General features: G+C 43.3%; 2 protein-coding genes across 2 annotated transcripts in view; one reads left to right on the forward strand and one right to left on the reverse strand.

Annotated features, from left to right (window-relative positions):
* adgra3 (adhesion G protein-coupled receptor A3) overlaps nucleotides 1–24,666 on the reverse strand; it is a 28,044-nt gene extending 3,378 nt beyond the window's left edge. The window contains exons 1-16 of the mRNA XM_070854857.1: nucleotides 24,461–24,666; nucleotides 16,344–16,415; nucleotides 11,302–11,373; nucleotides 6,198–6,269; nucleotides 5,983–6,054; nucleotides 5,613–5,773; nucleotides 4,595–4,808; nucleotides 4,314–4,478; nucleotides 3,383–3,584; nucleotides 3,055–3,204; nucleotides 2,342–2,500; nucleotides 2,059–2,226; nucleotides 1,672–1,879; nucleotides 1,263–1,471; nucleotides 1,029–1,153; nucleotides 472–595 (exon numbers count right to left, since the gene is read on the reverse strand). Coding sequence (XP_070710958.1) covers nucleotides 472–595; nucleotides 1,029–1,153; nucleotides 1,263–1,471; nucleotides 1,672–1,879; nucleotides 2,059–2,226; nucleotides 2,342–2,500; nucleotides 3,055–3,204; nucleotides 3,383–3,584; nucleotides 4,314–4,478; nucleotides 4,595–4,808; nucleotides 5,613–5,773; nucleotides 5,983–6,054; nucleotides 6,198–6,269; nucleotides 11,302–11,373; nucleotides 16,344–16,415; nucleotides 24,461–24,666 — 2,379 coding nt within the window. The remainder of the gene's footprint in view (nucleotides 1–471; nucleotides 596–1,028; nucleotides 1,154–1,262; nucleotides 1,472–1,671; nucleotides 1,880–2,058; nucleotides 2,227–2,341; nucleotides 2,501–3,054; nucleotides 3,205–3,382; nucleotides 3,585–4,313; nucleotides 4,479–4,594; nucleotides 4,809–5,612; nucleotides 5,774–5,982; nucleotides 6,055–6,197; nucleotides 6,270–11,301; nucleotides 11,374–16,343; nucleotides 16,416–24,460) is intronic.
* Nucleotides 1–26,020, forward strand: part of sec24d (SEC24 homolog D, COPII coat complex component) — a 367,406-nt gene that overhangs the window by 159,460 nt on the left and 181,926 nt on the right. The gene's annotated exons all lie outside the window — the stretch shown is intronic.

Below are 26,020 nucleotides of genomic sequence, written 5' to 3' on the forward strand. Positions count from 1 at the left end.
CAATCCTCTGTGCCAGAATGATAGAGTGTACCTGATTCACCATTCAAAATAAAAAATGATAGAATCCAGTTTGTGGGAGTATTTTAAATGGCATAATGATTTTCAGTATGTCATAGTCAGCCTGAGTTGAAAAGCCACCTTATGAGATGTATCTTTATGCCAGAGGGGAATAAATAAATAAACAAAAAAGTTCTCAGCCAAAATCTTTAATGCAGGCACTTTGTGCAATGACAGATGAATAAGTAATAGGCCTCAGTAGAACACACCACGAGGGGAGGTGCAGGATCGCCTCTAGTCATAGACACATTCTACTGTATCTTTCTACGTATCTTTTACTGTGTTTCCACAAGTTTTACAAGCAGGGGGAACTTGGCCAAAGGCAACTTTTTCTTTGAAAACATGCAAAGCACTTGTTCACGCTGGCTACGGAGTCTGGAGGAAAACGCCTGAGTGCTGCCGGTGTGTACTCACTGCCTGGCAGACGCTTGCATGTCGTGTCTGGTTTATGCCACCTACGAAGACTCCACAGGTGAGGGAGATGTGGAAGCAGAGGTTGACCAGCATGTGCCAAAACTTGCGGCTCACACGGACAGACCTGGAGTCAGAGAAACAACACATCACAGAATTATCGTCTTGCTGGCCATCTACCAACATGCAGGCCCTTCTGATCGTCAGACAGTGAAGCTCTAGTCTCTTGCCTACAACGCTGTTATTAATTGATATCATTACATGCACTAGACTCATGATTTGTTCATTTAGAGTGTGTGCCACCAGTTTACTTTCTGTTGAAAAGATGGCAGAGAGAAAAGAGAGAAACTTGTATTTTAACTGAAAAAGTCTGGCAGCAACATCAACATGATTAATTGCAATTTAAGTAAACACGAAAAAAGATATGTGCAGATAATTAATGTGGGCTTGAGGCAGAACCAGCAGACATGAATCTTGCAGGGCAGTAAATATCGAGAACAAGAAACACAGTATTGACTTACAACAAGAAAAACTGAACAACAACGGAGGTAATCTCTTACCTGTGATGGTAGATGTAGCTGATGATAATGGTGAGCAGGCAAAGCAGCAGTATGATAGTGGTGGCGTAGATGACTGGGTGCAGGGGCTGGATGCTTGGTGAGAGATACTCCACACTGCTGAGGTCCTGCATGACGGACGAGGTGATAAACCCTCCACATTCACTATCACTCTTCTGTTATGGTGGCCAAACTTGTCTGTGTCATACAATGAACATGAGGAATGACCCAACCTACCATCAGCAGCCCGTAATTGCCGAGAGAGTTGCAGGATATGGTGGTGAAGTTGTCATGATGGCCTAGGATCCGGCAGCCGTCGCTCTGCCAGCCTCCGTGGCCTCCCGCCAGGCTGAAGTTCCAGGAGGCGGACATAGCGTCAGAGCCGCGGGCAAACCGCCGCAGGGTGATGTTGACGGGCGTCCTCAGGACATGTGCGGCCATGCCGTCTGACGGGAAACACAGACATCAATATCAGGACTGACACCCTGTCAACTTATTGTGTGATAATGTGTCCTAATTGAGCACAATGGCTGGTTGGTGCTGGTTGTGCTGTCAAATTTTGGTTACTTTATGTATTGGAGTTTCACAAAAAAAAAAAAAACGCACACGAAAACACTCAGGACTACACCAAAATAGGATGTCTCACCTATCTTGGTCATGATGACAGGGGTGGCCACACTCCTCCTCTTCCCTCCATCAGCCAGTTGAGAGTAGTTGCCAGTGGAGGGAAAAAACTTGCCATTGCGGAAACCCAGTAGTTGGAGCTTGTAAACTGTGTCCTCTGTCTGCCCAGGGAGTGCAGTCTGGGTAAACAGAGACTGAGGAAGCTGCAGGGAAGCTTCCACAACGGTGCTCTAAAGGTACAACAGATAAAATCAGGTAAAAATCCAAACATTTTATGTGTCTCCGCCAGATGTTATCCTTTGTTTTGATTGAGTCAAACATTTCAGGTTGATTTTACGTGTTTACAAGCTGTAATCAGCGAAAGAAAATCTGCTAAAACAAATTCTAATTATCTCTTGTGGGAGCTGACTTTGTGAAGGATGCTGGAGAAGGAGCTGGTTGTGTTGCATTTGAAGGTGAGTTGGCGGTCCTGTCCGGGCGTGCGCTCTGGGATGGGCCTCTGGAACAACATGCAGGTCATACCGTTCCAGTCGTTGGTCCTAACAGCATGAGCCTCCAGTGCTATGTTTGGGGATGTCTGCAAGGATAATAGGAAGAGTGAAATTTGATCCAACTTATTTCAAAACAAACGTTTATATTCTAATATGTGCCACAAAGCAAATAGGGCTCATAGTGTTGGTGAGGCGACTAACCAGGGAGAAGGCCTGTGCTGTGGCCAGACGGTAGACAGCGATCTTCTGGAGGCAGGCGATGATGCGTGAGCAGGCCATGGCTTCGCGCTGAGCCATCCAGAACACCCTCTCGTCGGCCAGCATCAAGTTACTGGCCATGCTTACCATCACCTCACCCAGCTGGGAGACGGGAAACATTTTGACATGAGTGATATACACACAGTGATGATTTCAACAGCTGGGAAATTCATGGCACTGACTTAGAAATGTTGTAATTATAACTTCTGTGGCCCCATAACATCAACTTACTCCATGTAGCAGCAGCTCAACAGCTCATATTCTAAATTACTTGAATGGAAACATGAGTGAATATGCTCGGCCAGCATTTTGTTTATATCAGCAGCACTAAACACATGCTTGTGGGAGACAAGTGACTATTGGAAACACATTTCAAGCACGGTGTCGCCCAACTAAATTTTAATAAGCTTGAAAGCTACAGCGCTTTGCGTCAACAGCAGTAAAACTTTTCTTTTTGCTGGCCTGCAGCTGTGAGTGAAGTCGTGACAGGACATCCTTTCTAATTAAACAACATGACAACAAACAGCTGTTGAGCATTAATCCATTTGTCCTTGAAAGGGGGAATACACCAACTGCATGCGCCACATTCTACTGTGAACTTGTAAGAAAGTGCTTCACTCTGGTTCTTGGGACAAATAAGTGCAGTCGGAACTTACATCTTTAAACCTCTCGACAAACTTGCCGATCTTCTCAATCATCTCAGCCACAAAAATAATGTCCATCTTGTCTGAGAAGTTGGCAGCATCGATTGTGCAGGCCAACAGGCGGCGAGCTCTGGCCACCACGTTGCTTTCATTCAAAGGCATCTGACACAAACATACAGAGAGAGACAGAATTAGTCTATCTGATTTGAAATGCTCCGAGCAAAGAGGGAGAAGCAGAGAGGATAAGAGGAACTCAGATAAGTGAATCAACATACAAACACAGAGAAAGACGGGACAGTGAATGGGCAGAAAATCACAGTCTCAGCAACCAGACACAGACCTGGTTGATGACATATAGAAATCTTGTGACATCTTTTTGGAACTGGCAGCGGGAGTAGTCGTCCTCCGCCCACAGCCCGTCGCGGTCACAGTAGCGCCACGCCCGCTGCTCGTCACCTGAGCTGCCCGAGTAGGTGCCTGCGCTTGATGGCAGTCTGTTGCAGGGCAGGTAGGCTCTGATACCTGCCAGGGTGCCCGGCCACCTGAAAGGAGCCGAATAAAGAGTCAAACTGTTTCCATTCCTCATCAACAGATACATCCGATGTCCTCATTTTCTCCTTACGGTGTGTCTAGAGCGCCATAATGTGTGTAACATCAGTAATCAAAGTAATCTAATGATTAAAACCAGAAACTATCAAGTAAGTAAGCTTGGCCTCAACTTCAGCAGATCATCTTGACCATGTCTACGTGTCTAAACGCAATTGGATTGCTGCCGTGTGACTGGCTGATCAGATAATTGCGTCAATGAACACTTGAACAGATGTACCTAATAAAGTGGCCTGTGAGTGTTCAACCACAAGAGGGGGCTGCAGTGCTTGACATGACAGCATGCCGTACATGTTATACTCCTGAGAGTGGATCTATGTAAATATGCAAGTATTCAATTTGGCAAATTAGAGGGCCAGGTGAACAAATTAAAAACCCATATTATTAATGAATGAATGAACCAACTGTTTGCTAATTTAATTTACTTTCTAAAATGCTCAATAAGCCGTTTTAAGCCCAAATAACCAGTTATTTGTAAAAATGTAAACAACTGGAAGTGTGAAATGGTTGGAACTGTGTGTGTAGACTACAGCACTTCAATTACACCAAGAGCTGTAGTCCAGATGCCAACATTACATCTAGCATAAAATTCAGGCTTTCATACAGGATAGATTCTTAGTGCGACTGGTAGAAATGAGTAGCTCCGTGTGAGTCCGTACACTAACCTGAACTCTCCCTTGTTGTTGGAGACGCGCTCGGGAGCACAGTACCGGGCAGAACTCTCCAACACGAAGATTTCGACAGTCCTGGTGGTGTTGCCCCTGCTCGTCCTGACCCGACACTCCCAGTTCCCACTAAAACCAGGCTGAATGTTTGAGATGGTCAGCGCACTGTTGGGAAACACAGAAAGAAAATCAGACATAGACAGAAATACTTTATTTATCCTAAAGAGGAAATTGAGTTGTTGGTACTAAAAAGGCTGGTAGTAAGATGTACACTGTCATACCTTGCTATCAGAGAGCAGTTCTGCACCATGCGCTTTTCAATGAAGATGCCCTGGGCTGCGTCGGGCTTGACCATGCGGCCGTTCTGGTACCACAGCACCTGCATGTCCTCGGCCACGAAGGAGGCCTGGCACTGGAACGGCAGGCTGTCCCCCTGAAAGACGACCTGCTGATGGGACGGAGTGAGCTGGAAGGAAGGCAGCTCAAGTGGAGCATCTGAGGAAAACAGACAGGAGTTAGGAAGAAAGTTAGGTAGTCGGTTCATTCTAACAGTTTATCACCACAAAGTGATGTGCAGCCTCATGTGGATGTGTGTGTTCCAGAGAACAGTTTGGTTTTGCCTTAGGGCAACAAAGTTTAATTGGTCCCACCGCCCGTCTCACTTAATTTCAAAGGGTAGCTGTCACTCACTTCGCTGTGAAAGGGAGGGAGCTCAGAAAAGTAATCTTAAATAATTAATAATTCTTTAGTCCATTTACTCTGGACGTGATGCCTTTTTGTTTTAGTCTTGGCACTTTTTGGATACACAGGGACCTGAAAACAGTGCCTTGAATTCTGGATACATTAGTGCTATTTGTCATTCATGTCAGGCCACGGCTCCTGCTAGATCTGTGCCATGTATTTCATAATCCCTCACTGCGATGAGTGCCAAACTGATAAGACGTGAGCAAGTACAAACAAAGGCAGCACTGGCCTGGGCAGCCTTTCTCTTATCTCCCGTGTCATTGCACAAGCCCCTGTTCCCCAAACACCAGCAGCCTCACTGATACCAAAACAGAGAAATTAAAGAGACAGTGCACTGTTCTGACATTACAATCTGTGCCACAGCTCAGCGTGATTTATTTCCACCTTTTAAAATGAGAGACTGGACAGATGACACATCAGTGACATCAGTCACTGAAATAACTCAGATTCAGAGTGCTTAAACAACTATTATTTTAAGGCGACACCTTTGTGCTAAGTCATATCTCTGCACGTATGCGTACTATTTTTTTTTTGTTCAGCTGTGTGTGTCCCTACCGCAGGTGAGGAGCTCCGGCCTGAGGGGGGTAATGAGCTGGCCCTGGAGAGACTGCGGGTAGGAGCACTTGGTGTTCTTGACCGCGATGTTCTTCTCTTTGATCCAACGCAGCAGCCACAGAAGGTTGCAGTCACACAGCAGGTAAGGGGTCTGAAACTCCCTGTCGAAGTATAGAGACACACAAGGGGGGCAGGTTAAGTGGTGGGGAACTAGCAAATATCAAACTCACTGACAATCAGCCATTTGCCTGATGGAAAGCCCTAATTTTGCTGTCAGATTTTATGACTTAATCATTTGATTGCGGTAATTTTCATTATAGATACACAAACATTGCAATCACACATGCATGTGATTTCATATCATACTTACAATGACTTCAGAGACACCAAGCTGTCAAAGGTCCCCTGAGCCAATGAAGAGAACATGTTCCCTGAAAGGTTTCTGAAAAAAAAGGAAAATAATTAAAAAAGAAAAAGAAAAGGACAAGCAATGATAATTTGTCCCCGTTTACTTCAAAGATAAGATTGTAGAAATGCCTGTCTTAGCACACAACTCATATAATCAGAAAAATACAAGTCACTTACAGTCTGATCAGACTGGTGAGGCCCTTGAAGATGTCTACATTGAGACAGCCGATGCTGTTGTTGGACAAGTCTCTGTTACACACAGAAAGAGGTTTCTGGTTTATTTCTTCCACATTTTTGAAATAACACAACACGGCAGCTACAAGGACCTACAAGAGCATCATTTAGTAAGCTGCATTAAGGCTGAGCAGGAATGTTTCACAGCAAGATAAGCCATGAAACTCAGATTCTATCATGAGAAGAGTTGACGTACTGTAAAATGTTAAAGTCGCTGAGATAAAGCATAGCAGGTTTTTTTTCAGGAAAAAGAGCAACATTCAACAGGGACAGGTTGAGGCAAACAGCCCAAAACTTCACCTGGCAGGTTTACTGCTTTCAGGGTCATTTTAGATAATGTCTGTGTGGGCCTCCGGGGGAACCTACACATCAAAGGCAGAGTTACACACTGTGAGATGATTAATCATCTAAGATTAATGTCAAACATGTCAAAAATGTGTGTTTTTCCTCTGGATGTGACCTGACATGATGTCTCTGGCAAGCATCAGATGGAAGTGCCTGAGACTCCTGACGCCTTATAAAAGGAAACACAGACAAGTCCAGGACTGAACATGGAAAAGACTGATCTGTGAATTACACCAGTGTGTAAACACACTGCAGCGAAGAGGGGAATATTCACAGGTAAACTTGGGTAAACCATCCTCTGATACTGAGGATTTCGACCCCATAAACTGTATTTTACACGAAACATCTTGTTGAAGTTTTCATTAACCATGATTAAAACATGATTAAACATGGTTAAAATGTTTGGCCACTTGGGGGCAGCAAAACACTTTTTTATTATCACCTTACAAAGTACTTGTGGCCAGCTTGATAGCAAACAGTTGCCCATTTACACAATGAGCAGACACAGAAGAATTCGTTTGAAGTTGTGTTTCTGGCCACCTAAAGAATGTAAATCCAATATTCTCTCTCCTTGTAGCTCTGCTTTGGTCTCCGCCAAGTCCTGAGGGGAATATCTGATCATTAGCTGCTTCACTCTGTTCACTGGCTAACTGCTAATGGTGTCTGTCAGCTGTTTGATGGTGGGCTGTTGCGTGCAGTGGGTTTATAGAGTGATTTTGCTGTTAACAGCCGATTCTAGAGAGGAGCTTCATGGGAGCCTGAGAGACTGAACCAAACAGTACATTTGTGAGCCCAAAAACCAAAACAATGAGGCACTAAAATTCTCTGTGGGGCTGAAAGTAACTGCAGAGATGGGTGATAATTCTCAGTGAGTCTGTGACCAAGACGTTTCATGTTACAGTCATTTGATCCATTTTTGATTTAAAAAAAAAAATTATTAGTGCAGCTTTAAAATTGCTGAAAGCTAACCCTAAATAGCTTTAATAAACTGTCAAACGTGGCGATTATCCAACAATCACATTTTAGGCTCTTTAAATTCCCAGAGAGATAACATTTAGAAGCAACCAAGGTTCAAAGTCACAGCACCTTCACAATAGCTGTAACACATATTCCTCTGTGAGTGATCCAATCATTGAAAAGTGCCAAGTAAAGAAACAAGAGCCTTGGTAAAAAAAAAAAAAAAAAGACAGATCATTACCTCAACCCACCAGCTAAACTGTATCCTGGGGTGCTCGAGGAATGCGATACTGACACAAAGTGTTACCTGGAAAATGACTGTCAGGCATATGCTAACATCCGAGCATTTATGTAATTATTGCTGTTGGTCCTTAAGGTACCAGCTGGGGAAATAACTGTGTGAGGTTATAAGTTCCACTTGGAAGAGAAGAAAGAGCCGCCTTTTGCAGGCTTGCCAATTTGAGGGAGCATTGTGTGTCAGGGGAGGGATAACACAGTGGAAGTGAAGGGGTGGAGGGAGGGGGCTCTCCTTGCTGAAGGCGTACTTTCATCTCACTTTATCACCTGGATTCAAATACTAGAGTTACAGCTACATCATGGGACTGAAGACAAGATGGTGAACACTGTGAACTCATCGTTACCATGTTAGGAATCCGTATAACTGTCATAACCCATTTAGAATAATGCAAATACATCCACATATTACTGACTTTTGTTGTCTGGCTGTGTATTACTGACTTATGTCTCTACTCCACATCTGCTTCTAGTCGTCGACTAATCTCAAACACGTCTTTCAACCACAGGCATGTCGCACATTAACAGCACAGAGGACTGTTTGAGTGCAGTGCTCCAGTTGTGAATGATACGAGAACAAGAAGCAAAAATAGCCCGATGTGATTAGGCCCTGAAGCAGGGACTGTTGGTGGAATGAAGAGTAAAAATGGCTGAAGCCAGAGCCAAAAAAATCCATTTGTGTTGTACATCATGTTTGCATATATTTATAAGTGTAAAACTGTGTGGAAAATGTGTGTATACACTGTGAATAGTGAAGTATGGGAAACACTTGTCTTTTCCCCGTGAGGGTGTAACCAACAGAGCACCCTACACCCGAGCTTCCAGCGCCAATAAAGAAACCCAGACAACTGGGACCAGCTGACTATTTCTAGATCAGACGCCAGACTTCTCATCTGTAGGCCTGGTTTTAACCTGATATGAAGAGCAGTTTGGTTTTTCTATAAATTCAGGAAGGCTTTACGCCAACGATGGCATATATGTGTACATAACAGTGAGCTGGACACTGGTCTAAGAGAAGCACCACTGAAAATCACAAGAAAGCAAACTCCACTGTGGACGTATTTGAAGAATAATCTTTTCAAAAACGTAAATTTAAATGTTTTCTCATGCAGGCTTTGCGTGCAAAATAGAGAAAACTGACGTGAAAAGAGAATTTATCCACCAAGTGTGTATGAATGACTTTTTCAAACACCTTGCAAAAGAAGTATTTCACTGCTGGAAAGATGGTCTTTTCATAAAACTGGGTTCTCTATTCAGTCTATATGACCAGAGAAAATGGGTGCTGCTATTCCTTTTTGCTCAAAAGATAGAACATCTACAATAACCAGAATGCATTGTGGCGCTATCCTCACCAGCTGTCGGTGCTTGACTTTTGGCTCTGTTGGCCTCGTCCCCCTCCATATGCTGTTATCATAAGTAGCCCCGAGCGTCTGATTCCAGCATCAAACTAAATCGTTTTCTTACGGCAGGCAAACAGAAAAATACAGTAGTACAATCTGTAGTTCGAACAAGAGCCTCAAAGGTGGCAAATGTCGACAGGATGGCATTGTTCATATGCATACTACCCACATTATATCGATACAAAGCAACTTGGAAATTGACCAAGTACCCATTTGATGCAGTGAGTTAACGAATGTCTCCCTGTGGAAAACTAGGATGTAGGTTTTAAATGTAGGGTTCAGCATTTAATTTGTCCCACTGATGCACCACAGCGATGCTGGATGGATGCATCATACATGATCTTTTTTTTATCATGTTCCTCACTGTAACTATGTTTTTAAACTAATGTCTGATGTGCAGAACCCATATGTCCAAAGGTTTGCAGCCTTTTCTATAAATGTCCCCTTCACTGCTCTAAGATAGACAGGCACTCCAAATGGCTCGTCATGAAATGAGAAAAAAATCTAATTATTCAATAGTGAGGTGGGAAGTAGTCACACAGATGGAGGGAAATCAGAGACTGGCTGGAGTAGAGTCAAAGATAAGGACAAACAGAAAGGTAGAGAATCGTGTGCCAAAGGTATGTCAAATAATGACAGAAATTCTGGTAAAATCTATTTCTATGCACTCTTTGCTGCCAATTAACTTCACTCCTATTTTACAAAAACTGGGGGAAAAAGTAGGGTGGATGTGTAGTGATGAATGCCAACCCTTGATGTCGGGCTTCTGTGTTTACATTCCCAGGGTCCAGCACTACCTCATCGTCTCCTTTGCTCATCTTTTCTTTTCTGTGCTCCCTCCCTTTCACAGCGGAGCGAGTGACAACTACCCTTTGAAATTAAGTGAGACGGGCGGTGGGACCAATTAAACTTTGTTGCCCCAAGGCAAAACCAAAGTGTACTCTGGAACACACATATCCACGTAAGGTCGCACGTCGCTTTGTGGTGATAAAGTGTTAATGAATGGCTTGGGTGTGGGGTAAACATTTTAATATGCAGACGACATATAGACAGGCATGAATCCATCTGAGTGTGGCATGAATATGCATTGAGGACCAGGGGAGGGGGGGCGAATGAGGCCGGGTCTGAGCCAAGGAGCTGACTGCCTTCCTGTCTCGCTCTTATTGCTCCGCAGCAGCAGCCAAGCTCAAGTTTGTGTTGGCAGCGGCTGGGTACTGACGGATGATTCCAATTCACGCTGTGTTATTGCTCTGTGTGATGCGCACACACACACACACACACACACAAAGAGAAAACACACAACTATACAATTACGTACAGAGTTTCTGACCTCCCACACTCACGCACCACATATCCCAGATGGACTCCGTGTATTCTCTGCATATTAAAATGATTGTCATATAATATTCACAGACTCCACACACACACATTTATATAGCTGCCTTCTTTTTTTGGGAAGTGTGTGAAAGCATATAAGGCCTCGTGCTGTCTGCTGTGGTCCCTGGCAGTGAGCCAGACAAAACAAGGCAGTGGAAATAGACTGCTGCTTGACCATGCTCCCTTATGGACACTGGATACACGCTAGACCTGCTAGAACACGCACAGCACACTGCATAGATGCACACAAACAACAGCTGCTTTAAAACACAATATATGCAACCAGAGTCTTTCCAGAAAGCAGCGAAGCAGTCTGACTAAATACTAATGAACATAAAACTTGCACATACAGCCTGTACAGCCAAGACTGTAAAAGGTTTGGAACTGAAACACATTTTGCAAAACACAACTTTAACCACACTTGAAAATGACAAAAATTTAAACAGAACAAGAGGCGTCTCTTCACTCACAATACTCAGAAACCACTATTCTCACAGGGCAGCCCTCCAAACTGCCTTTTAAAAAGCTAGAATTTAGATCTTTTGAATGCAATAATGAGGGAACACCTCAGTGAAATCCCAGAGGGACTAAATGTGTGAATGTAGAGTATACACACACTTGCAGAAACCACATGAAAGAGACAGTGCAGCTGCAGAAGCTGCACCGCTACTCACAGTCTTTTGAGAGCTGGCAATCCAAGGAAAGCACCTGGTTCAATACGGCTGATCAAGTTACTCCGCAGGTCCCTGTGGGGGAGAAAACAAGAATTGCAGGTCATAAACAGCAACAAAATAGTAAAGCTGCAGCAATTACTCTATCATTAGCCTAGCAACAGAAAACTGATCAACAGCTTCAACAGCTTCTCAAATATTAATATTTTCTGTCTTTCCAACAAAAGAGCATGTTTTAGAACTCATAGGATGTGTTTCCTGCTAATTATACATTAATAATACATTAAATATACATTAAAACTGAAAGAAATATTAGGTTTCAGTATTCTCCAGGCTCATCATTAAATATTCCAATTCCATGGAAACCACTTTAACCACGGGACCTTTGAAATGGACATTTCAGCATGCAAGCATGAACAAGGCAATCAAGTCAAAGTGTCAAAGTGTCAAGAAAAGACTCAGATTACCATCCTTAGCACATAATGATACAAATTCACTATCGTCCATAATAATATGGCTGCAATACACACAGTGGAGTCTACTTTGCGTGTGTTTCTTTTTCTATCAAACTCGAACACGCAGACCTCCACCTTCCTCCACCCTGATGGCCTCCGCTGTCGCTGCCAACCTGACCCCGAGGTGCTCTCACCCCCACACACACACACAGACCTCCCTCTGCTGCGGTTCAAAGGCTTGCGGCCACAGAATTCCTGCGGCGCTCACCTGCGCTGGCACTGCCTAGTCACTCATTACAGTGGAGGTTCAGGAGGCTTTCTAGTCGCCACCTGAACCCACACAAAGGGCCTCAGGGTAACTCTGACTGTTTGATGTTGAGGAGCTGTCATCTGAAGGTGGGTAGGTGGCCATAGATAAGTCAGACAAAAAATCTATTGCTTGTTAAAGCTTTTGATGTGAGCTAGCAGTCTTGGCTTCTCTGTGCAGGGCTGTTGAGAGAAGAATGAGAGAGCAGGATAAAGAATTGAAAAACACCCTTACAACCAGTTTTAGGAGTGCGTATTGGATACGCAAACTGCTATTTTGAGTCTACTAATTTGCTTGTTGCTGAGGCTAATCTAATTCTGTGTAAACTTTGCTTGGAGTTACAATTGTTGCAGTTGAGAGAAAGGAAAGCAGGACGCAAACACCATCAGCCATCTCCTCCTGTTTCCAAGTTCAGAATGAGCTGATGGGGTCAAGACAAAAGCTCCTCTGCTGCAGTTTGACTTACTGGTCACATGTCCGAGCCACAAAATTAGGTTTGCACAAATAACAGAACAATGTCACCAATGCCATTCAATGCTGCCGATATTCTCACATACATGCTCGTTAACGGTCATTAAACAGGAGGCTTACACTTACTGTGGTAAAAGTTTTGACATGACTTGAATAAAATAAAAACAAAAGCAAATGAAGTTTTGTTTTTCTAAAGTTCTGATCCTCAGGTGGTCTTCATATTTCAGTCATAGTGGGAAACCTGTAGAGTTGGCTAAAGTAATCACTACCACTAATGACAAAAAAGAACACTGTAGCTCTGATGTTTGAATACTTGTGGATAAAATATGGGCAGTCAGAGAGAGACCGTCCATAACTACACTTCTGATTCCAAAGGCCGCCGATCACACATGACCCTGGGGAGAAGAATGCCAGGTTTTCTTAACATGCTGAAATTGAAAAGTCTGGCTGAATGTTTCCTCATGTGCTCCAGATCTGTTTTTGAACTGGTTCCAAACCAAAGGGTGGTTTTGCAGCTGCTGCCATTTGTCGGGGCACATATACTGCCTTCTAATGGTGTTATTAGAGTAATATCAAAACTCATGTGACGCGGAGTAAAGATTAATCGAGGTTGTTTTTCAAGTTCGTGATAGAACACAACCTCTCAAATCAGTGCTTTCAGGGATTTTGTTCATACAGCCTTATATGGTCTGGTAGGCCGGTAACTTTTAGTGTCTAATATTAGCAAACCCGAGCTAGATACTAATTTGTTATCAACATTCATTTATTTTTATGTAAATACATTTATGTTGCTGTTACATTTCCACATTTATCGTTTGCACATTATTGTCATTTGAGGACACTATGGCCACTATTCAACAAAATGTGCATAGTCTCACTTTAAAATGACCCATTGAAACTTTTTCTGGCTACGGTTGGGAACTACAGGATAACAACACTTTAAGTTTCCGGTTCACGAATAAAAATAGCTCCAATTGTGACGTGAATGTCTACCAATATGTCTCCTAGTGAGGTATGGTGTGTTTACTTTTTGTTTTACATTTGCAATAAAACTACTGGCATGCTGAAAGATGCTAAAACATTATGTAAATATAGCACAAAGGGGAAAAGATACATTAAGTCAGCTAACTACTTCAGTAATATCAACTACACAGCGATATCTACATGAAGTTTGCAAATGTTAGTCACCACAAGCTTCTGGTCATACCAGAATAATTAAGGTTGTAAGGTTGCAACTAAACTACTGAGCGCACTGAACTGTGCAAGAGTGCATTTTATTGCTTATGACTTCAGCTTTTCATTTGTAAAAGGAAGATTGTGTTAAAAAAAGTTACGCAGTCTTACTTTAATCTCACTGGTGAAGCAAATTAGATTCTTGTTAGTGTCCTACTTTCCAATGTGCAGTAAGAAAAAGCAGCACTACATCATTCGTTACAAACTAACTTTAAATGTATGGGTAACTTGCTTACATGCATACTTCCACAGGTATAGCACCATTCATGAATAGTTAACAATCAATTCCTTAGAAAACTCTGCACACTAAAGCAGTTATCCTTGGTCTGTTTTCCCACAATAGGCATTCCTCCACAGCAGCGGATTTAGTAAGGAATTAGCATGTGACGGTCGCCTAGCTTGGCTCCTATTTCTATGAGAGAGTGATAATGGGGATTCTGTGTGGCTTATTTCCAAGCAGGGGCACCTTTGGCCCTGACAGAACACAGCGGTCTCCACAGTTACTTTGCAATTTCACACAGAGTGCCGGATAGGCGTAATCGATTCTCTACCCCTCTCTGGCACTCACAGCCTGCTGCTGTCTCAGTCTTCACGACTGCATACATGCAGTCCAAATGAGGGAGAGTTTCTTTGTGGACAAAAAAAAAAGCTGTGAAGGCAGGAGGAAGGAGGGGTGCAAGGCAAGATGGAGAGCCTCAGCGCATTCAAACAAACTTGAGAGTTTGAGGAGAAAAGGGGAATGTGATTGAAGGTAGGAGGGTGGGAGGGGGAGCGGGGGGGTAGGGGGGGGGGGGGGGTGCAGGAACGTTTCAGAGAGGGAGAGGCTTCAGCATGCGGTGTGTGTTTGGGACTCGTACTGCTGACACCTCTGGCCCTGGCTTGGCCTGATTACAATAACAAAAGCAAGAAAGCCGTCTAGCGATCTCGCTTCACTGGCTGAGGGTGGGGAGGGCAGGGGTGGGGTGGGGTCTGTGAGGCACAATGGGTACTGATTTTGGAGGTAAAACTTGCCTGTGGATTGATGCAATGCTCTGCTGAACAACGTTTCCAACCAAATCGACTGGCAAAGCACAAATATCAACTTTTTTTTTCTCCTTTAAAAATACATTGAGCACACAGCCGCTTGTTTACCCTCTAGGTCTGAGCTCTAAAAACTAACAGCTGACCCAATTCAAAAGTCCACAAGGAATTCTCCTGCAAATCTATAAGCAATGTTGGCAGGTGAATGACTTATTAAAATGGGAGTGAATGCGAGAAAAGCCATGGGAGACAATTTTTCACAACAAGAAGTGAATACTGCAGGCGCTTTATCCTGATAATGTACAAACTCAGTCTATGCTGCATGCCACTGTCTTAAGTTGCAAAAACTGACATTTTGCTAGCAAGCATGGCCCAGAAAAACACCAGCAACCAATCATATCAGAGAACTGGTGGCATTTTTCAACCTAAAACCATCTTTCTAAACTGATACCACAAGGCTAAATGTGGTCAGTTTGGCCTCATATACCTGCTATATTTCTGTTCTTTTTAACAAGACCGGGAAGAATGACGGGGGATACATGGCCTTAGAATTCCATATCAATGCAGTCATGTGTTATTGTAGCCTTGGGTAAAAGCACGGCCATTAATGGTCTGGTTATTTTATCTGCATGAAGCCATTCCAGAGTGATAAATCACCCATGGCCCATATGTGCGGGCCCAGAGCCATTTTCTTGAAATCTCTGTAGGAAGGAAACACGGGCGATGACATTCCAATCTCCAAAGCCAGAGTCACAAGGCATGAAGACATCTCTCTGCTGTTCAAGGAATCTCAGAGAAGATACATAAATGTCTTCATCATCTAGAATCAATTTCTTCACCACAGTTTCTTCTCTCAAAAAGGGTTTCCACCAAAGAAAAAGGACAGAGACTTTACAGCCTGTATTATATACTAGTATTACTGTATGTTGGGGACACAGTGAGGTTTCCCCTCTAAAGTGGGCCCCATCCCCAGAATATTCAAGCAGCTGTACATTGAGAGTATGTCACCAGGCAGACAACAACCAAGCCTAGGGGCCATACCTATAATTAGCCTTTTCTAGTACCATCTCAGCCCCCCATAGACTGATATTCTCAGCTGAGGCTAAGTGCTGTGCGGATGCCTACTCATTTTCTATGACCTGGATGTTCCACTGGCATGAGGCCAATGTGTGTTTTACAAACCTCCGGCTGCACTAGCCCTAGCTTCACTTGTGGAGTGATGGATGGTTCGCGCTAATGTGCTTGTAGATATAACGTGAAATACTGTGAAAGAATTTGACAACGACAGCCCCGCCATTGTGAAGCCCATTGGTGATATTTCAGGGATTCATACAGCCTTAACATCTGCTTTGCAAGATGGAAAACATCACTTTTTAGAGCTCAGATTATTTCTTTTCTAACGGTGTAAATCTTAATTCAAGCACAAATTCCCACTGCCAAAAGTACTTTAAAATGCCCTGGAAACACTAGCAAAGACAAAGTTTGAGTGTGACTGTCAGCACTGATACATTAGTGCGACTGAAATCACTAGCACAAAAGGGAAACATAATAATACTTACAATTTCTCCAAAGTCGACAATCCAAAGAAGGATCCATTTCTGAGTTCTTGAATCTTATTGTTGTTTAAAATTCTGTGGAGAGAAAAATATGAGAATATAAAGCAAAAGAAAAGAGTAAACAACAAAACTACATTCATCATGAGTAGAAAAAGCACTATAGTACAATGCATGCTGTGCAACGTCCTTTTCTGTGCAAAAAAACATGTTAATAATTTTTCATCGCTGATAGATTGCGTTATTGCTGGCAGCTACATGATGTCTGTCAACTTATCACACTAATCCAATTTAATGCAGGCCTATATTTAGCCTAATGTTTGCAGAACAATAATAGTTGTCATATAGAAAACCAGCTGCAGCACTCCAAACATCAGCACTGAATGTGTTTTATCTCAATTGTAACAGTGGATTCAAAAGGACCATGTGGAACAGTGCCATCCCGCTACATGAGGTTCGCTCTTTTTTCCCCTAGCCAATCTTAGCTTCCAGTCCCAGAATGTTCCCCGCTGCCAGGAAGAGATCAGAAGAAAAACAACTTGAGATTCAGTCGAGTATTTTCTTTCATGTTAAATTGGCAGCATCTGAGCCCTCTCGAGACAGGTAGCCAAAATAAGATTAAGTGTGATCTTTCCGTGAAGCCCGTTTAACTTTAACAGGTAAACGAATCATAATCTGATGTGCAGCTGCAACGACTCGTTGGTGATACTCTTTTTTAAAGTAAATGTATTCCAACGATATGAAATCCATGTTTTTGATCAAACACAAGGTTTGCTTAAATGTAGCCATAGAAATGATACTTATACGATACTAAACCAAACCAAACATGTAACCAGATGGGTGATACTAACAAAAGTATTTTATGGAAGGACGTTAAGAAAAAAACACTAATTCTACATACTGGTATGAAAAGCTAAGTATCATGTACAGAGAAATTATCAATCCTATTTACAACTAACTCTGGATGAAATGCATTGTGATATGAGGCAACAAATAAAAAAACAAAAACAAATAAGTAGTAGCCTGAGGTACTCCCTCAAAAGAAACAAGTACACATCCTGTTAAATAACAAAATCTACCACGGTTTTCATCTTTTTCGCTGTAAAAATACACAAGCTTGAGAAAACCTTCAAGTCCAAGTGTGAATTCTTGATTACTTCCTCCCTGGGCAATAAACCAGAATAAACCAGATTTTATTATCCAGTTTATTCCACAAGGTGATTTACTGCAGTCAAAGCTGCAAAGTAAAGATCCACTTTCTGTGCCCAAGTCCCTGAGAGCTCCGATCTTTCTCCCAAGTTAGTCCCAAAGGGTTTAGGAAATCAATATCACCCTTAACTCCCAGCAGAAAACCCAAGCAGGGACTTAGCATATGTTTCTGGCCAGCTTGGAGGGGATGTGGTGGGTGACATACATGCTAGTGGCACCCACAACCCAGGGCCAGATTGGAGTCATTATGGGGTGTTGAGGGGTTGTTTTATTACAGGGTTGGACAGTGGAGGCTCATTTGAGATTTGCTGCTTGGCTCCCTGCCGCTCAGAGAGAGAGAGAGAGCGCACACAAACAGTTCCTGTGTTTCACAGGCTTCTGAATGCTGAAATGGCAGATGTTAAAACACGGTGATGTACAAGGCTGCAAATTCTATCACTGCCTGTGTCCACATGATCTGATGATATAGGGTCGTCCTCCCAAGATTGCAGTCACAAAAGCCTCATTTATATTAAAAGAATAGTTAGCATACCAATGGGATGCATTTACCATGAATGTAGGAATGTGGCCACATAATCCAGAGAGTGCATTAAATCGCCCTTTATACAGCATATGGCATTGTAAGCCAATTTACAAAGGTCAGTAATGTGAGGTTACATTACATGGAAAGTTGTATAACTAGGTTTACACAAAAGATTATGAATTTAAAACAATGCGTCTTGGGAGTCATTCAAGTTTGGCTGCATAAACACACACTCCTAGCCTTGTGACTCTATGGGTCGTCAAAACAAATGTGTGAAAGAGTTCTCCCGAGGGTCATGAGCTCTTTTTTCACAGTCTTCCTAACTCTCCCTTCTTTGTTTCCTTCACTAGCCTTGTCCCTCCCTCTTCCTCATGACAGGAGTGTGACCTCGGTATGTTGGAAATTGCTTCGGCTGCAACATCTAGCCTTCTTTGCATTTGCATTAATGAGAAAGAAATACCACTGCTGGCTACACCAGCAATATAAACATAGCAAATCCTCAAATCTGCACGCATTTTATGGCCATTTAACCGCCAGCATCTCTACCGCCCTCAGGACATCTGTAACAAGACCGTCTGCTTCCTTACTGTCAGTCTCTGAACGTCAGCCTCAGGTCCCCAGACTACAGAACTGTCTATGGAACTTCTGAAGGCTAGGCCTCAAGCTAGGAGGTGGGGAGTCTCCCTTATCTTGATGCATAGATAAGACCTGCTTGAGCTCAAGCCAGGAACAAGCTACAGGGGGATCCTACCAAATCTCACATCCTGTCTCCTGATACCAATGCTATAAATCTCAACGACATTTGTGGAAACGCCGTCTCTGAAACCGGAAGAGTAATATAAAATGCATTGGCTCAGATTTCAGCTTTCCTTCAATGTGAGCAAATATGACACTATTGAAGGTACTTCTGACCTCTTTTTCACTTAAAAAAAACACCTTCGAAAGCATACACCTATGGCTGTAGGGACATTATCGAGAGGAGGACTATAAATGGCCAGCCACTCCACACTCCCCTCATAGGCACATAGCGTTTTAAGGACAAAGCCAACTGATGTTCTCTCTCAACACTTTCTGTATGCTCAGAAGGCTTTTAGACAAAGAACTCCTGAGAGCAGAGAGCTGTAACTCTTCAGCCGGTTTCCAAATAAGTTTCAGGCTGCGGCTGAGCTCATAAAAAAAACCCTTCTAGAGTGACTTCCTCTGAATAGAGTGGATGGAAACGTGGGCCTCAGCTCAGGTGGAAAAGGGAACTGGTCCAATGGCTGATGTGCTGCGACTTGCCAAGGTAATGCTTGTGGTTATCCAGCACTTTCTCATCCCACAAATGATTCAAGTGGAAGATTTTTCTACTACTTTGGTTTTATTTTTGAGAGATGGGCACTAAAAGGTTAAAAAAAAAATGTGATCATGATTTTTGTTGAAGTGAGATGATATAAAGCCCATTAAAGGGATTCGCCTGCATTGAGGCAAGCTAAAAAGGCCATTTGTCATACAAGCTCTTTTTGCCCCTTCATTCTTGAAAGTCGTGCAGGAGGCCTTGGAATATCCTCTTTCAACATCCAACAGGCGAAGTCATTAAAGCAAGGTATTCACCTTATGGCTGAGTGGAAAAATGATCCACCATGCAAACACCAGGATAAAGGCAGTAAAATTTACACAGACGAGAAGGCATTGCACAGCCTGAGCTCATGTCTATGCACTAAACTGAATTGCTTGTCTGGGATTAAATGAGACTCGGGGGCAACCTGGCAAAGTCAAAGCTCAACAGGTTTGAGAAATGAAAGGCTGTGAACTGACTAAATGCGCAGCTGTCAGTGCCTCGCCTTTGGGACTTTGCTCCAAACACTGCAGAACTACTGTGAAGAGCACAAGAGCATTCCTTTAGACCAATGGCTTGCCTGGAAAGCAACAAAAACAAATCCTCTTAGGACATGCATGACAGCAGGCACCTGTGGTCTAAGTTACACAAGCGCTTCAAAGGCTCCTCAGTAGCTTTCGAATGTTGAGGAGAATCAACATGCGAGATGATGGACATGAGGACTGATCGCGCATTCCAGTACGATGTGTCTGCAATTACAATAAGATCAGAAATCTAAAGGGCAAATTCTTCACCAGCCTGAACCGAAGGAAGTCTCAAGGAAACCAGATGAGGACCCTAACTGCCAGTTTGCACCGCTGTGAAACAAGAGTTTACAGCACTCAAATGTGTCATCAAACTGTGCGCGCTTTTCCTCCAGCACGGGAGGAAATCCCTTCTTTCCTCCTGACATTAATCCTATGCTTCTCTGTAGAGGCCAAAACCAGGTGTGCTTATGTGCACTATCCAACCCAGGTGTTCCTGTGAATGGGACATGATTACACCAAACAAGACCTGTATTGAAATATGAGCTGGGTGAGTACGGAAAGCTTAAACACAGTCAGTTCCTGTCTGCATGGGTATGTAGGCTGTTGTAACTTAAACAGGTACACAGAAATAAATGCTCATGTACACACCCATGTAAACAACTCCCACAGCCTGATTTATCCATCCATGACAGGCAAAGGTTACACTAGAGCCCTCGTATTTTAGCCGAGGCCTGCACTGACACCGCGCCGGCCTATGTGGGAGAAGAAGCCAGCTGTAAACACATTTGTGTCATTTCCTCTCGGATTACTTCGGCATGCGGTATCATTTGGAGAGCACAAATGCAGGGAATGCGCCACTCTTTTTTTTTCTTTACAGAGAGGCATTCAGAGCAGAGCTGCACTGAGTATCTACATGCGTTCAGTCTCTGGGTAAAACTAGAACCAGCAATCATTTAAGTCTGATAAAATAACAGCCACTTAACTACGAGACTGCTCATGTACAGACAGGTGTAGTTAAAATAAAGGATGAGGTAAGAGTAAGACCAGTCGTGTGAGAGTATCTGGGATACATTTTCTGGCGTGGAGACAAAATGATCCCAGTGGTTCAACAAGTTCACCATAGAGTGCTTGTAGTTCTAATCTCTTTTTAAAATGTTCTCTGTTCTTTTTTGTTCATTAGAATTCAGACCCATGAAGAGGAAAACAGGAACTCTTAGGTACAAAGACAGGGGGCAAGTATGAATGATGAATGAAATGGGTCTCTAATCTCACCTAACTTTTACTGCCATTTCTGGCAAGGCCTTTAATTAACACATCCAACAAGGCGTGCCAACATACAAATTGAATAACATCCACATAACGAAGGCAATGCATTTCCACCGGTCGCTACTTTAGCGAGTTCCTACAACGGAGCAGTTTCAAAAAGTTAGGTGTGACATTTGGTGTTACTCCGTGGGATGATTTTAAAATGAAAATTTTGTGCATTTGTGTCAAAGCAGAAGGGACAATTAATTACAACTGCGAACAAACTAATTAGAGCAGTTATGTTTGCTGCCAAAGTTATGTGCTCAAGCCCTTTAAAACCACATTTATTTGTTTATGATATTCCAAGAACACAGCCAAGAAAACCCAGTGTGTAGCAAGTGGCAAAGTGTTTAGCATCCATAAAATAAAAAGAAACACAAGGCTGCCCATTGCATAAAAAGTAAATAAAATCTACAGTTTCTTGAATCAAATAGTGTCCTTAGAGCAGATACATAGGGAGATCTGCTCTGGTTTAACAAGGATAACTAATAGCTGGTAATTTTCAGGTTTGAGAAAGGTTCCTCATAGCAGCTGAGACCCGGCTTCCGTTCATCGCAGTCCAGACCAGCTGTGTCTCGGCCACAGCCGGCCCACCACGAGAGAGAGAGGGAGAGCCCTTAAAACTGGACCACCACTCCTAATGAGTGGGCTCGCCGATTTCACAGGCCATAACTGAACACCCACTGACGACAATTGGAAAAAAAAAAAAAAAATGGAGACTGAAGTCTGCGCTCAAATTATCTTCCTCGTTCTCTGGAGGCTATCGAAACAGGAAAAAGTGCTTAAGCTCAATGTTAGATCATGCGATGAAGAACCAGGACAATTAGGAAGACGTACAGACATTCTTTAGAGCAGGCCATTGCTAAAAGAGAGCTTTTTTATAATTATATAATCATCTGAGAGGACACTAGGATAATTCCAGACCATGAGGAGGAAGGTAATGAGGATCAGATTGTTTAATAGGGATATTTCTTACTTACAGCAGAGGCATAAGTGCCTCCATACAGACAACACTGCTGTATTAATCTCCATCCATACAAACAGGCCTGAAAATGCATATTACTTCACCTTTCACGCACATTGTAAATAGGAAGCTGATTGTCCACTCTGTGGTTGGCTGCTTGGTTTCAGAATATACTACAGAGGAAGAACTGCAATGGTGAAAACTAAGAGCAAAGATGTCTTAGCTTGGCCCGACAATGGGCTGGAGCTGTTACTGAGAGCGAGCAGAAGCAGTAAAGGGAAGGACACTTGTGACTGATAAGACCAGAGCAGGCCATAACACTCAGTTGTGTGGCTGCCAGGTGCTCAGCTCCACCCAGGCTGCACCACGCTGGCCTAATTTGGATTTATTGAGAACTGCAAACAGAAACCAGAACTCCAAGTCCCAGCAGAGACATGATATCACAGACGTGTTTCAAAACTCTGCAATTGCACTTTAATGCGGTTCTGAAAAGAATACAAATCAATTTGCCAATATGTACGGACAGCAGACCTAGAAAACAAAACAAAAAAAATCTAAATCTCTAACTTTGGCAAGCGCTTCAAAGTCCTGTATATGTGATTTGTGGTCAACGGGTTGAAACATGCACACTCACTTAACCCTACCAGCCAATCTTTCTTTCCCTCCCTGGAGTCTATTATTTGCTTTCCCCTCCTGCACCCTGCCTCGGTGTTCTCATATTTCCCACATTGCTTACCACCACCACAAAGCACAAGTGCACCGGACGCACAACTTTCAATTTCTGCCTTTTTGCTGCGTTTGTTGTTGTCGCTTGCTCTGTTCTGTCGAGCGCTCTCCAGCAAACCAAAATCAAGACAGTTCTTCAACTTGAATCTGGTCTGATTTAAGACTGAGTCAGCGCAGAAGCACGGTAATACAGCAAAGACCTCCAAAATCTGCAGGAACGTTTTATGACCTCAGTCCATGAGGTCATGAGCAGGCGTGTAAGGAAAAACCACTTGTGTGCTCAGGCAGTGGTGTGTATGTGTTCCATCCTCACAGGTTGTGAGAGACGCCACACACAGAGACTAACAACTGCATCAATAGCACTGATGGCTGAAGTGCTGTAGAGGAGGACGTACAATCACAGCTGCTGCTTCTGAATGACAGGGCTTGTACACTTTCGGAAGGAGAAAATTCAAGCACTTTTCGAGCACTTTTAAGGCACCTACGCCAAAAATGTCCAGATTCTCAAAGCCACAATCATCACATTTAAAAATGTTACTATAAATGCAACTGTGGGAATCAAGTTTACAGAATTCCTTTATACCCAGTTATTAATGTACTCGTCACTTTATTTTACCAGCTGTTCATATTACTTTTTTGGATTGTTTTGATCAGGATTATTTGACATTTGCTAATTTACAGTGTAAGGCATCAACAGAGGACTTGTGTGGCTGTGATTGGCTGGCGAGTGCTGACTCCCAAACATTTCCTGGTTTACAAGGAGTCGAATTTAAGCATATTCCTATCCCTGGAAACAGCTAAATTAAGCATTTTCCAAACTTTAAAGACTTTGTACGAACCTTAGAATTGAGAATGAACATTTTTACGTCAACAGCGGCAGCACTGACCTAAAATTCCATATAAAGACTGTATCTGTAAGTTCCTAGTGAAAAATACAACACAAACTACATCTAACTAGATGGCGTATTTCAGCCAAATGTAAAAAAGCCTTGGAGATATGATCAGCATCTTGTGTGAGCACTGATTTAGTAGCCAAAATATCTTCCTGTGTGTGAGCCAGTGCACTACAGGCGGGTACTGTTACGCAGGGTTTACATTTACACTGTTACAGTATGCAACTGGGAAACACTGATGTATGGCTGACATGGAATGAGCACCAGTGAAGCCTAAGTGCACTTGTCAAACAGTATTAATCTTGTTTTCTTTGTTTTATTTTAAACTATATTGTGGGGGGAAAAAAAGTAGTCCACATGGAAGTTGATCACATCTATTTAGATTATGATTAGGATCCCCTCCATCTTTGAAGCTCGGCTGTAGTTTTAGTACTTTCAAGAATAAGAAAAACATGTTCAGGTCCCTGCAGAGACACCAAGGAAAGTATTTAGAAGTAGACACTAAGGGGAATAGAAGTAATGGAGTTCACACAGAGGCTTCAGCAGTGGCTTAACCCTGTTGAAGCTTAATGGTTTCTAGTTTAGTGTCAGCATGTTTTGGAGATGTGAGTAATGTGGTTTAGTTGGCTGGGATCGATGCTAAATCCTGCATACTCACAGAGTGACCGTCCTGTTGGGGAGGGAGTCCGGGGGTAACACCTGATGGAGCTCCATGTTGCTGCACACCACTTTCCTGTCGGACTGCTGGCTCTTCCCACCGCTTTTCGAGCGTTCATCGTAAGATTTGCAATCGGACGACACCACGGAGCCGCCGCCGGCACACAGCAGCAAAACCAGCAACAACTGCGACAGATCCACCCTCATTTTCACACTGGGCCGGAGAGCCGCAGCCGCATCGGCGAGGCGAGCGAGGCTTTTCGGTGCTACACAGGGCGGACGGGTGCTCGTTGCGGAGTAGCTTGGTTATGAGAAGGTGACCAGAAATCCGGACAAAGACAAAAACGAGACCTTTCCCGGTATCTTGTTTGGCTCAAGCGAGGCTTCCTCCTCCATTTCTCCTAAGGCTTCCCCTCCGCTCGGCGGTGCTCAGTCCCACAGAGGTGTCCTCCTTTGTTTGCCTGCCCACTCATTTATAATTCCCTTTCCATCCTGGCGCGGTGCTCATTTCCTCCAACTCCACAAGTTTTAAATGCCGAGTGTGCTCACTGAATAACTTGTCCGCTCGCAGGGAGGGTTTCTTTGTTGTCCGTAGCGTGGGTCCACTTCACACGGTGCTCTTTTCCACGGGAGGCGGCTGCTCTCATCCCAGGTTATCAGCACTAACTTCAGGAAGCGCAGCCAGCCTTTTCCCTCTTTTTATTTTCCTTTAACACACTCTCTTACTTTCCCAGTACTTTAGACTATATAGCTACTCCAAACAGTGAACTTCCTCCTCTCTTCTTTTCCAAACACCAACAGGAAATCACTCAGAAAAAAAAAACACACAAAGCGCTACAACAACTCCTTTACAGCTCAAAGTGTCCTGCAAATACGCGGAAAACTCACTAAAACAGTTTATGGTGGTTAAAGAAAAGTACCCCGCGTGGTTGTTGGGTCTCTTTTAGGTCCACGGCTTCTTTGGAAAGTATTCAGGGCCAGTTCTCTGTCCACTGGGAAGTCCTCTTCCCACGGTCCTGCCCCGGGATCCACTGTTGTCAAGTCAGACTCTATTAGAACTACATCCGGTCCGCATTTCAGAGTAAAAGCCCGAACAGAGGTATGTCCATTGACTTGCCACAAGTAAGGAGCACTGCTGCAGTGGCCTCACCTCTAATCAGGCCTCAGTAGTGGAGAGTAACTGTACACAAGTACTGAGCAAATATATTTTTAAGGCACCAGTACTTGAGTATTTAAATTGTATGCTACTTTTGAAATCTACTTCCCTTTTGCTCTGCACTGCACTACTTCTCAATCATTTCACAGTTAATAATACCTTTGCAGAATAAGAGACATAACCACTACCCAACAACATGTATAAAGTTAGACCCAAATCCAAAGTACAAAGAAGGGGGGCAAGATTGATGATAAAATGTGTCTCTAATCTCACCTAGTTTATACTGCAGCTTCTGGCAAGGCATTTAATTAACACACAACAAGGAGTGCCAGCACACAAATTGAATAACATCCACAACACAAGGGGGCTATATTTCACTACTTCTGTTAGATCCTAAAACAGCAG

This window comes from Pempheris klunzingeri, chromosome 23 (assembly GCF_042242105.1).
Source record: "Pempheris klunzingeri isolate RE-2024b chromosome 23, fPemKlu1.hap1, whole genome shotgun sequence".
Lineage (NCBI taxonomy): Eukaryota > Metazoa > Chordata > Actinopteri > Acropomatiformes > Pempheridae > Pempheris > Pempheris klunzingeri.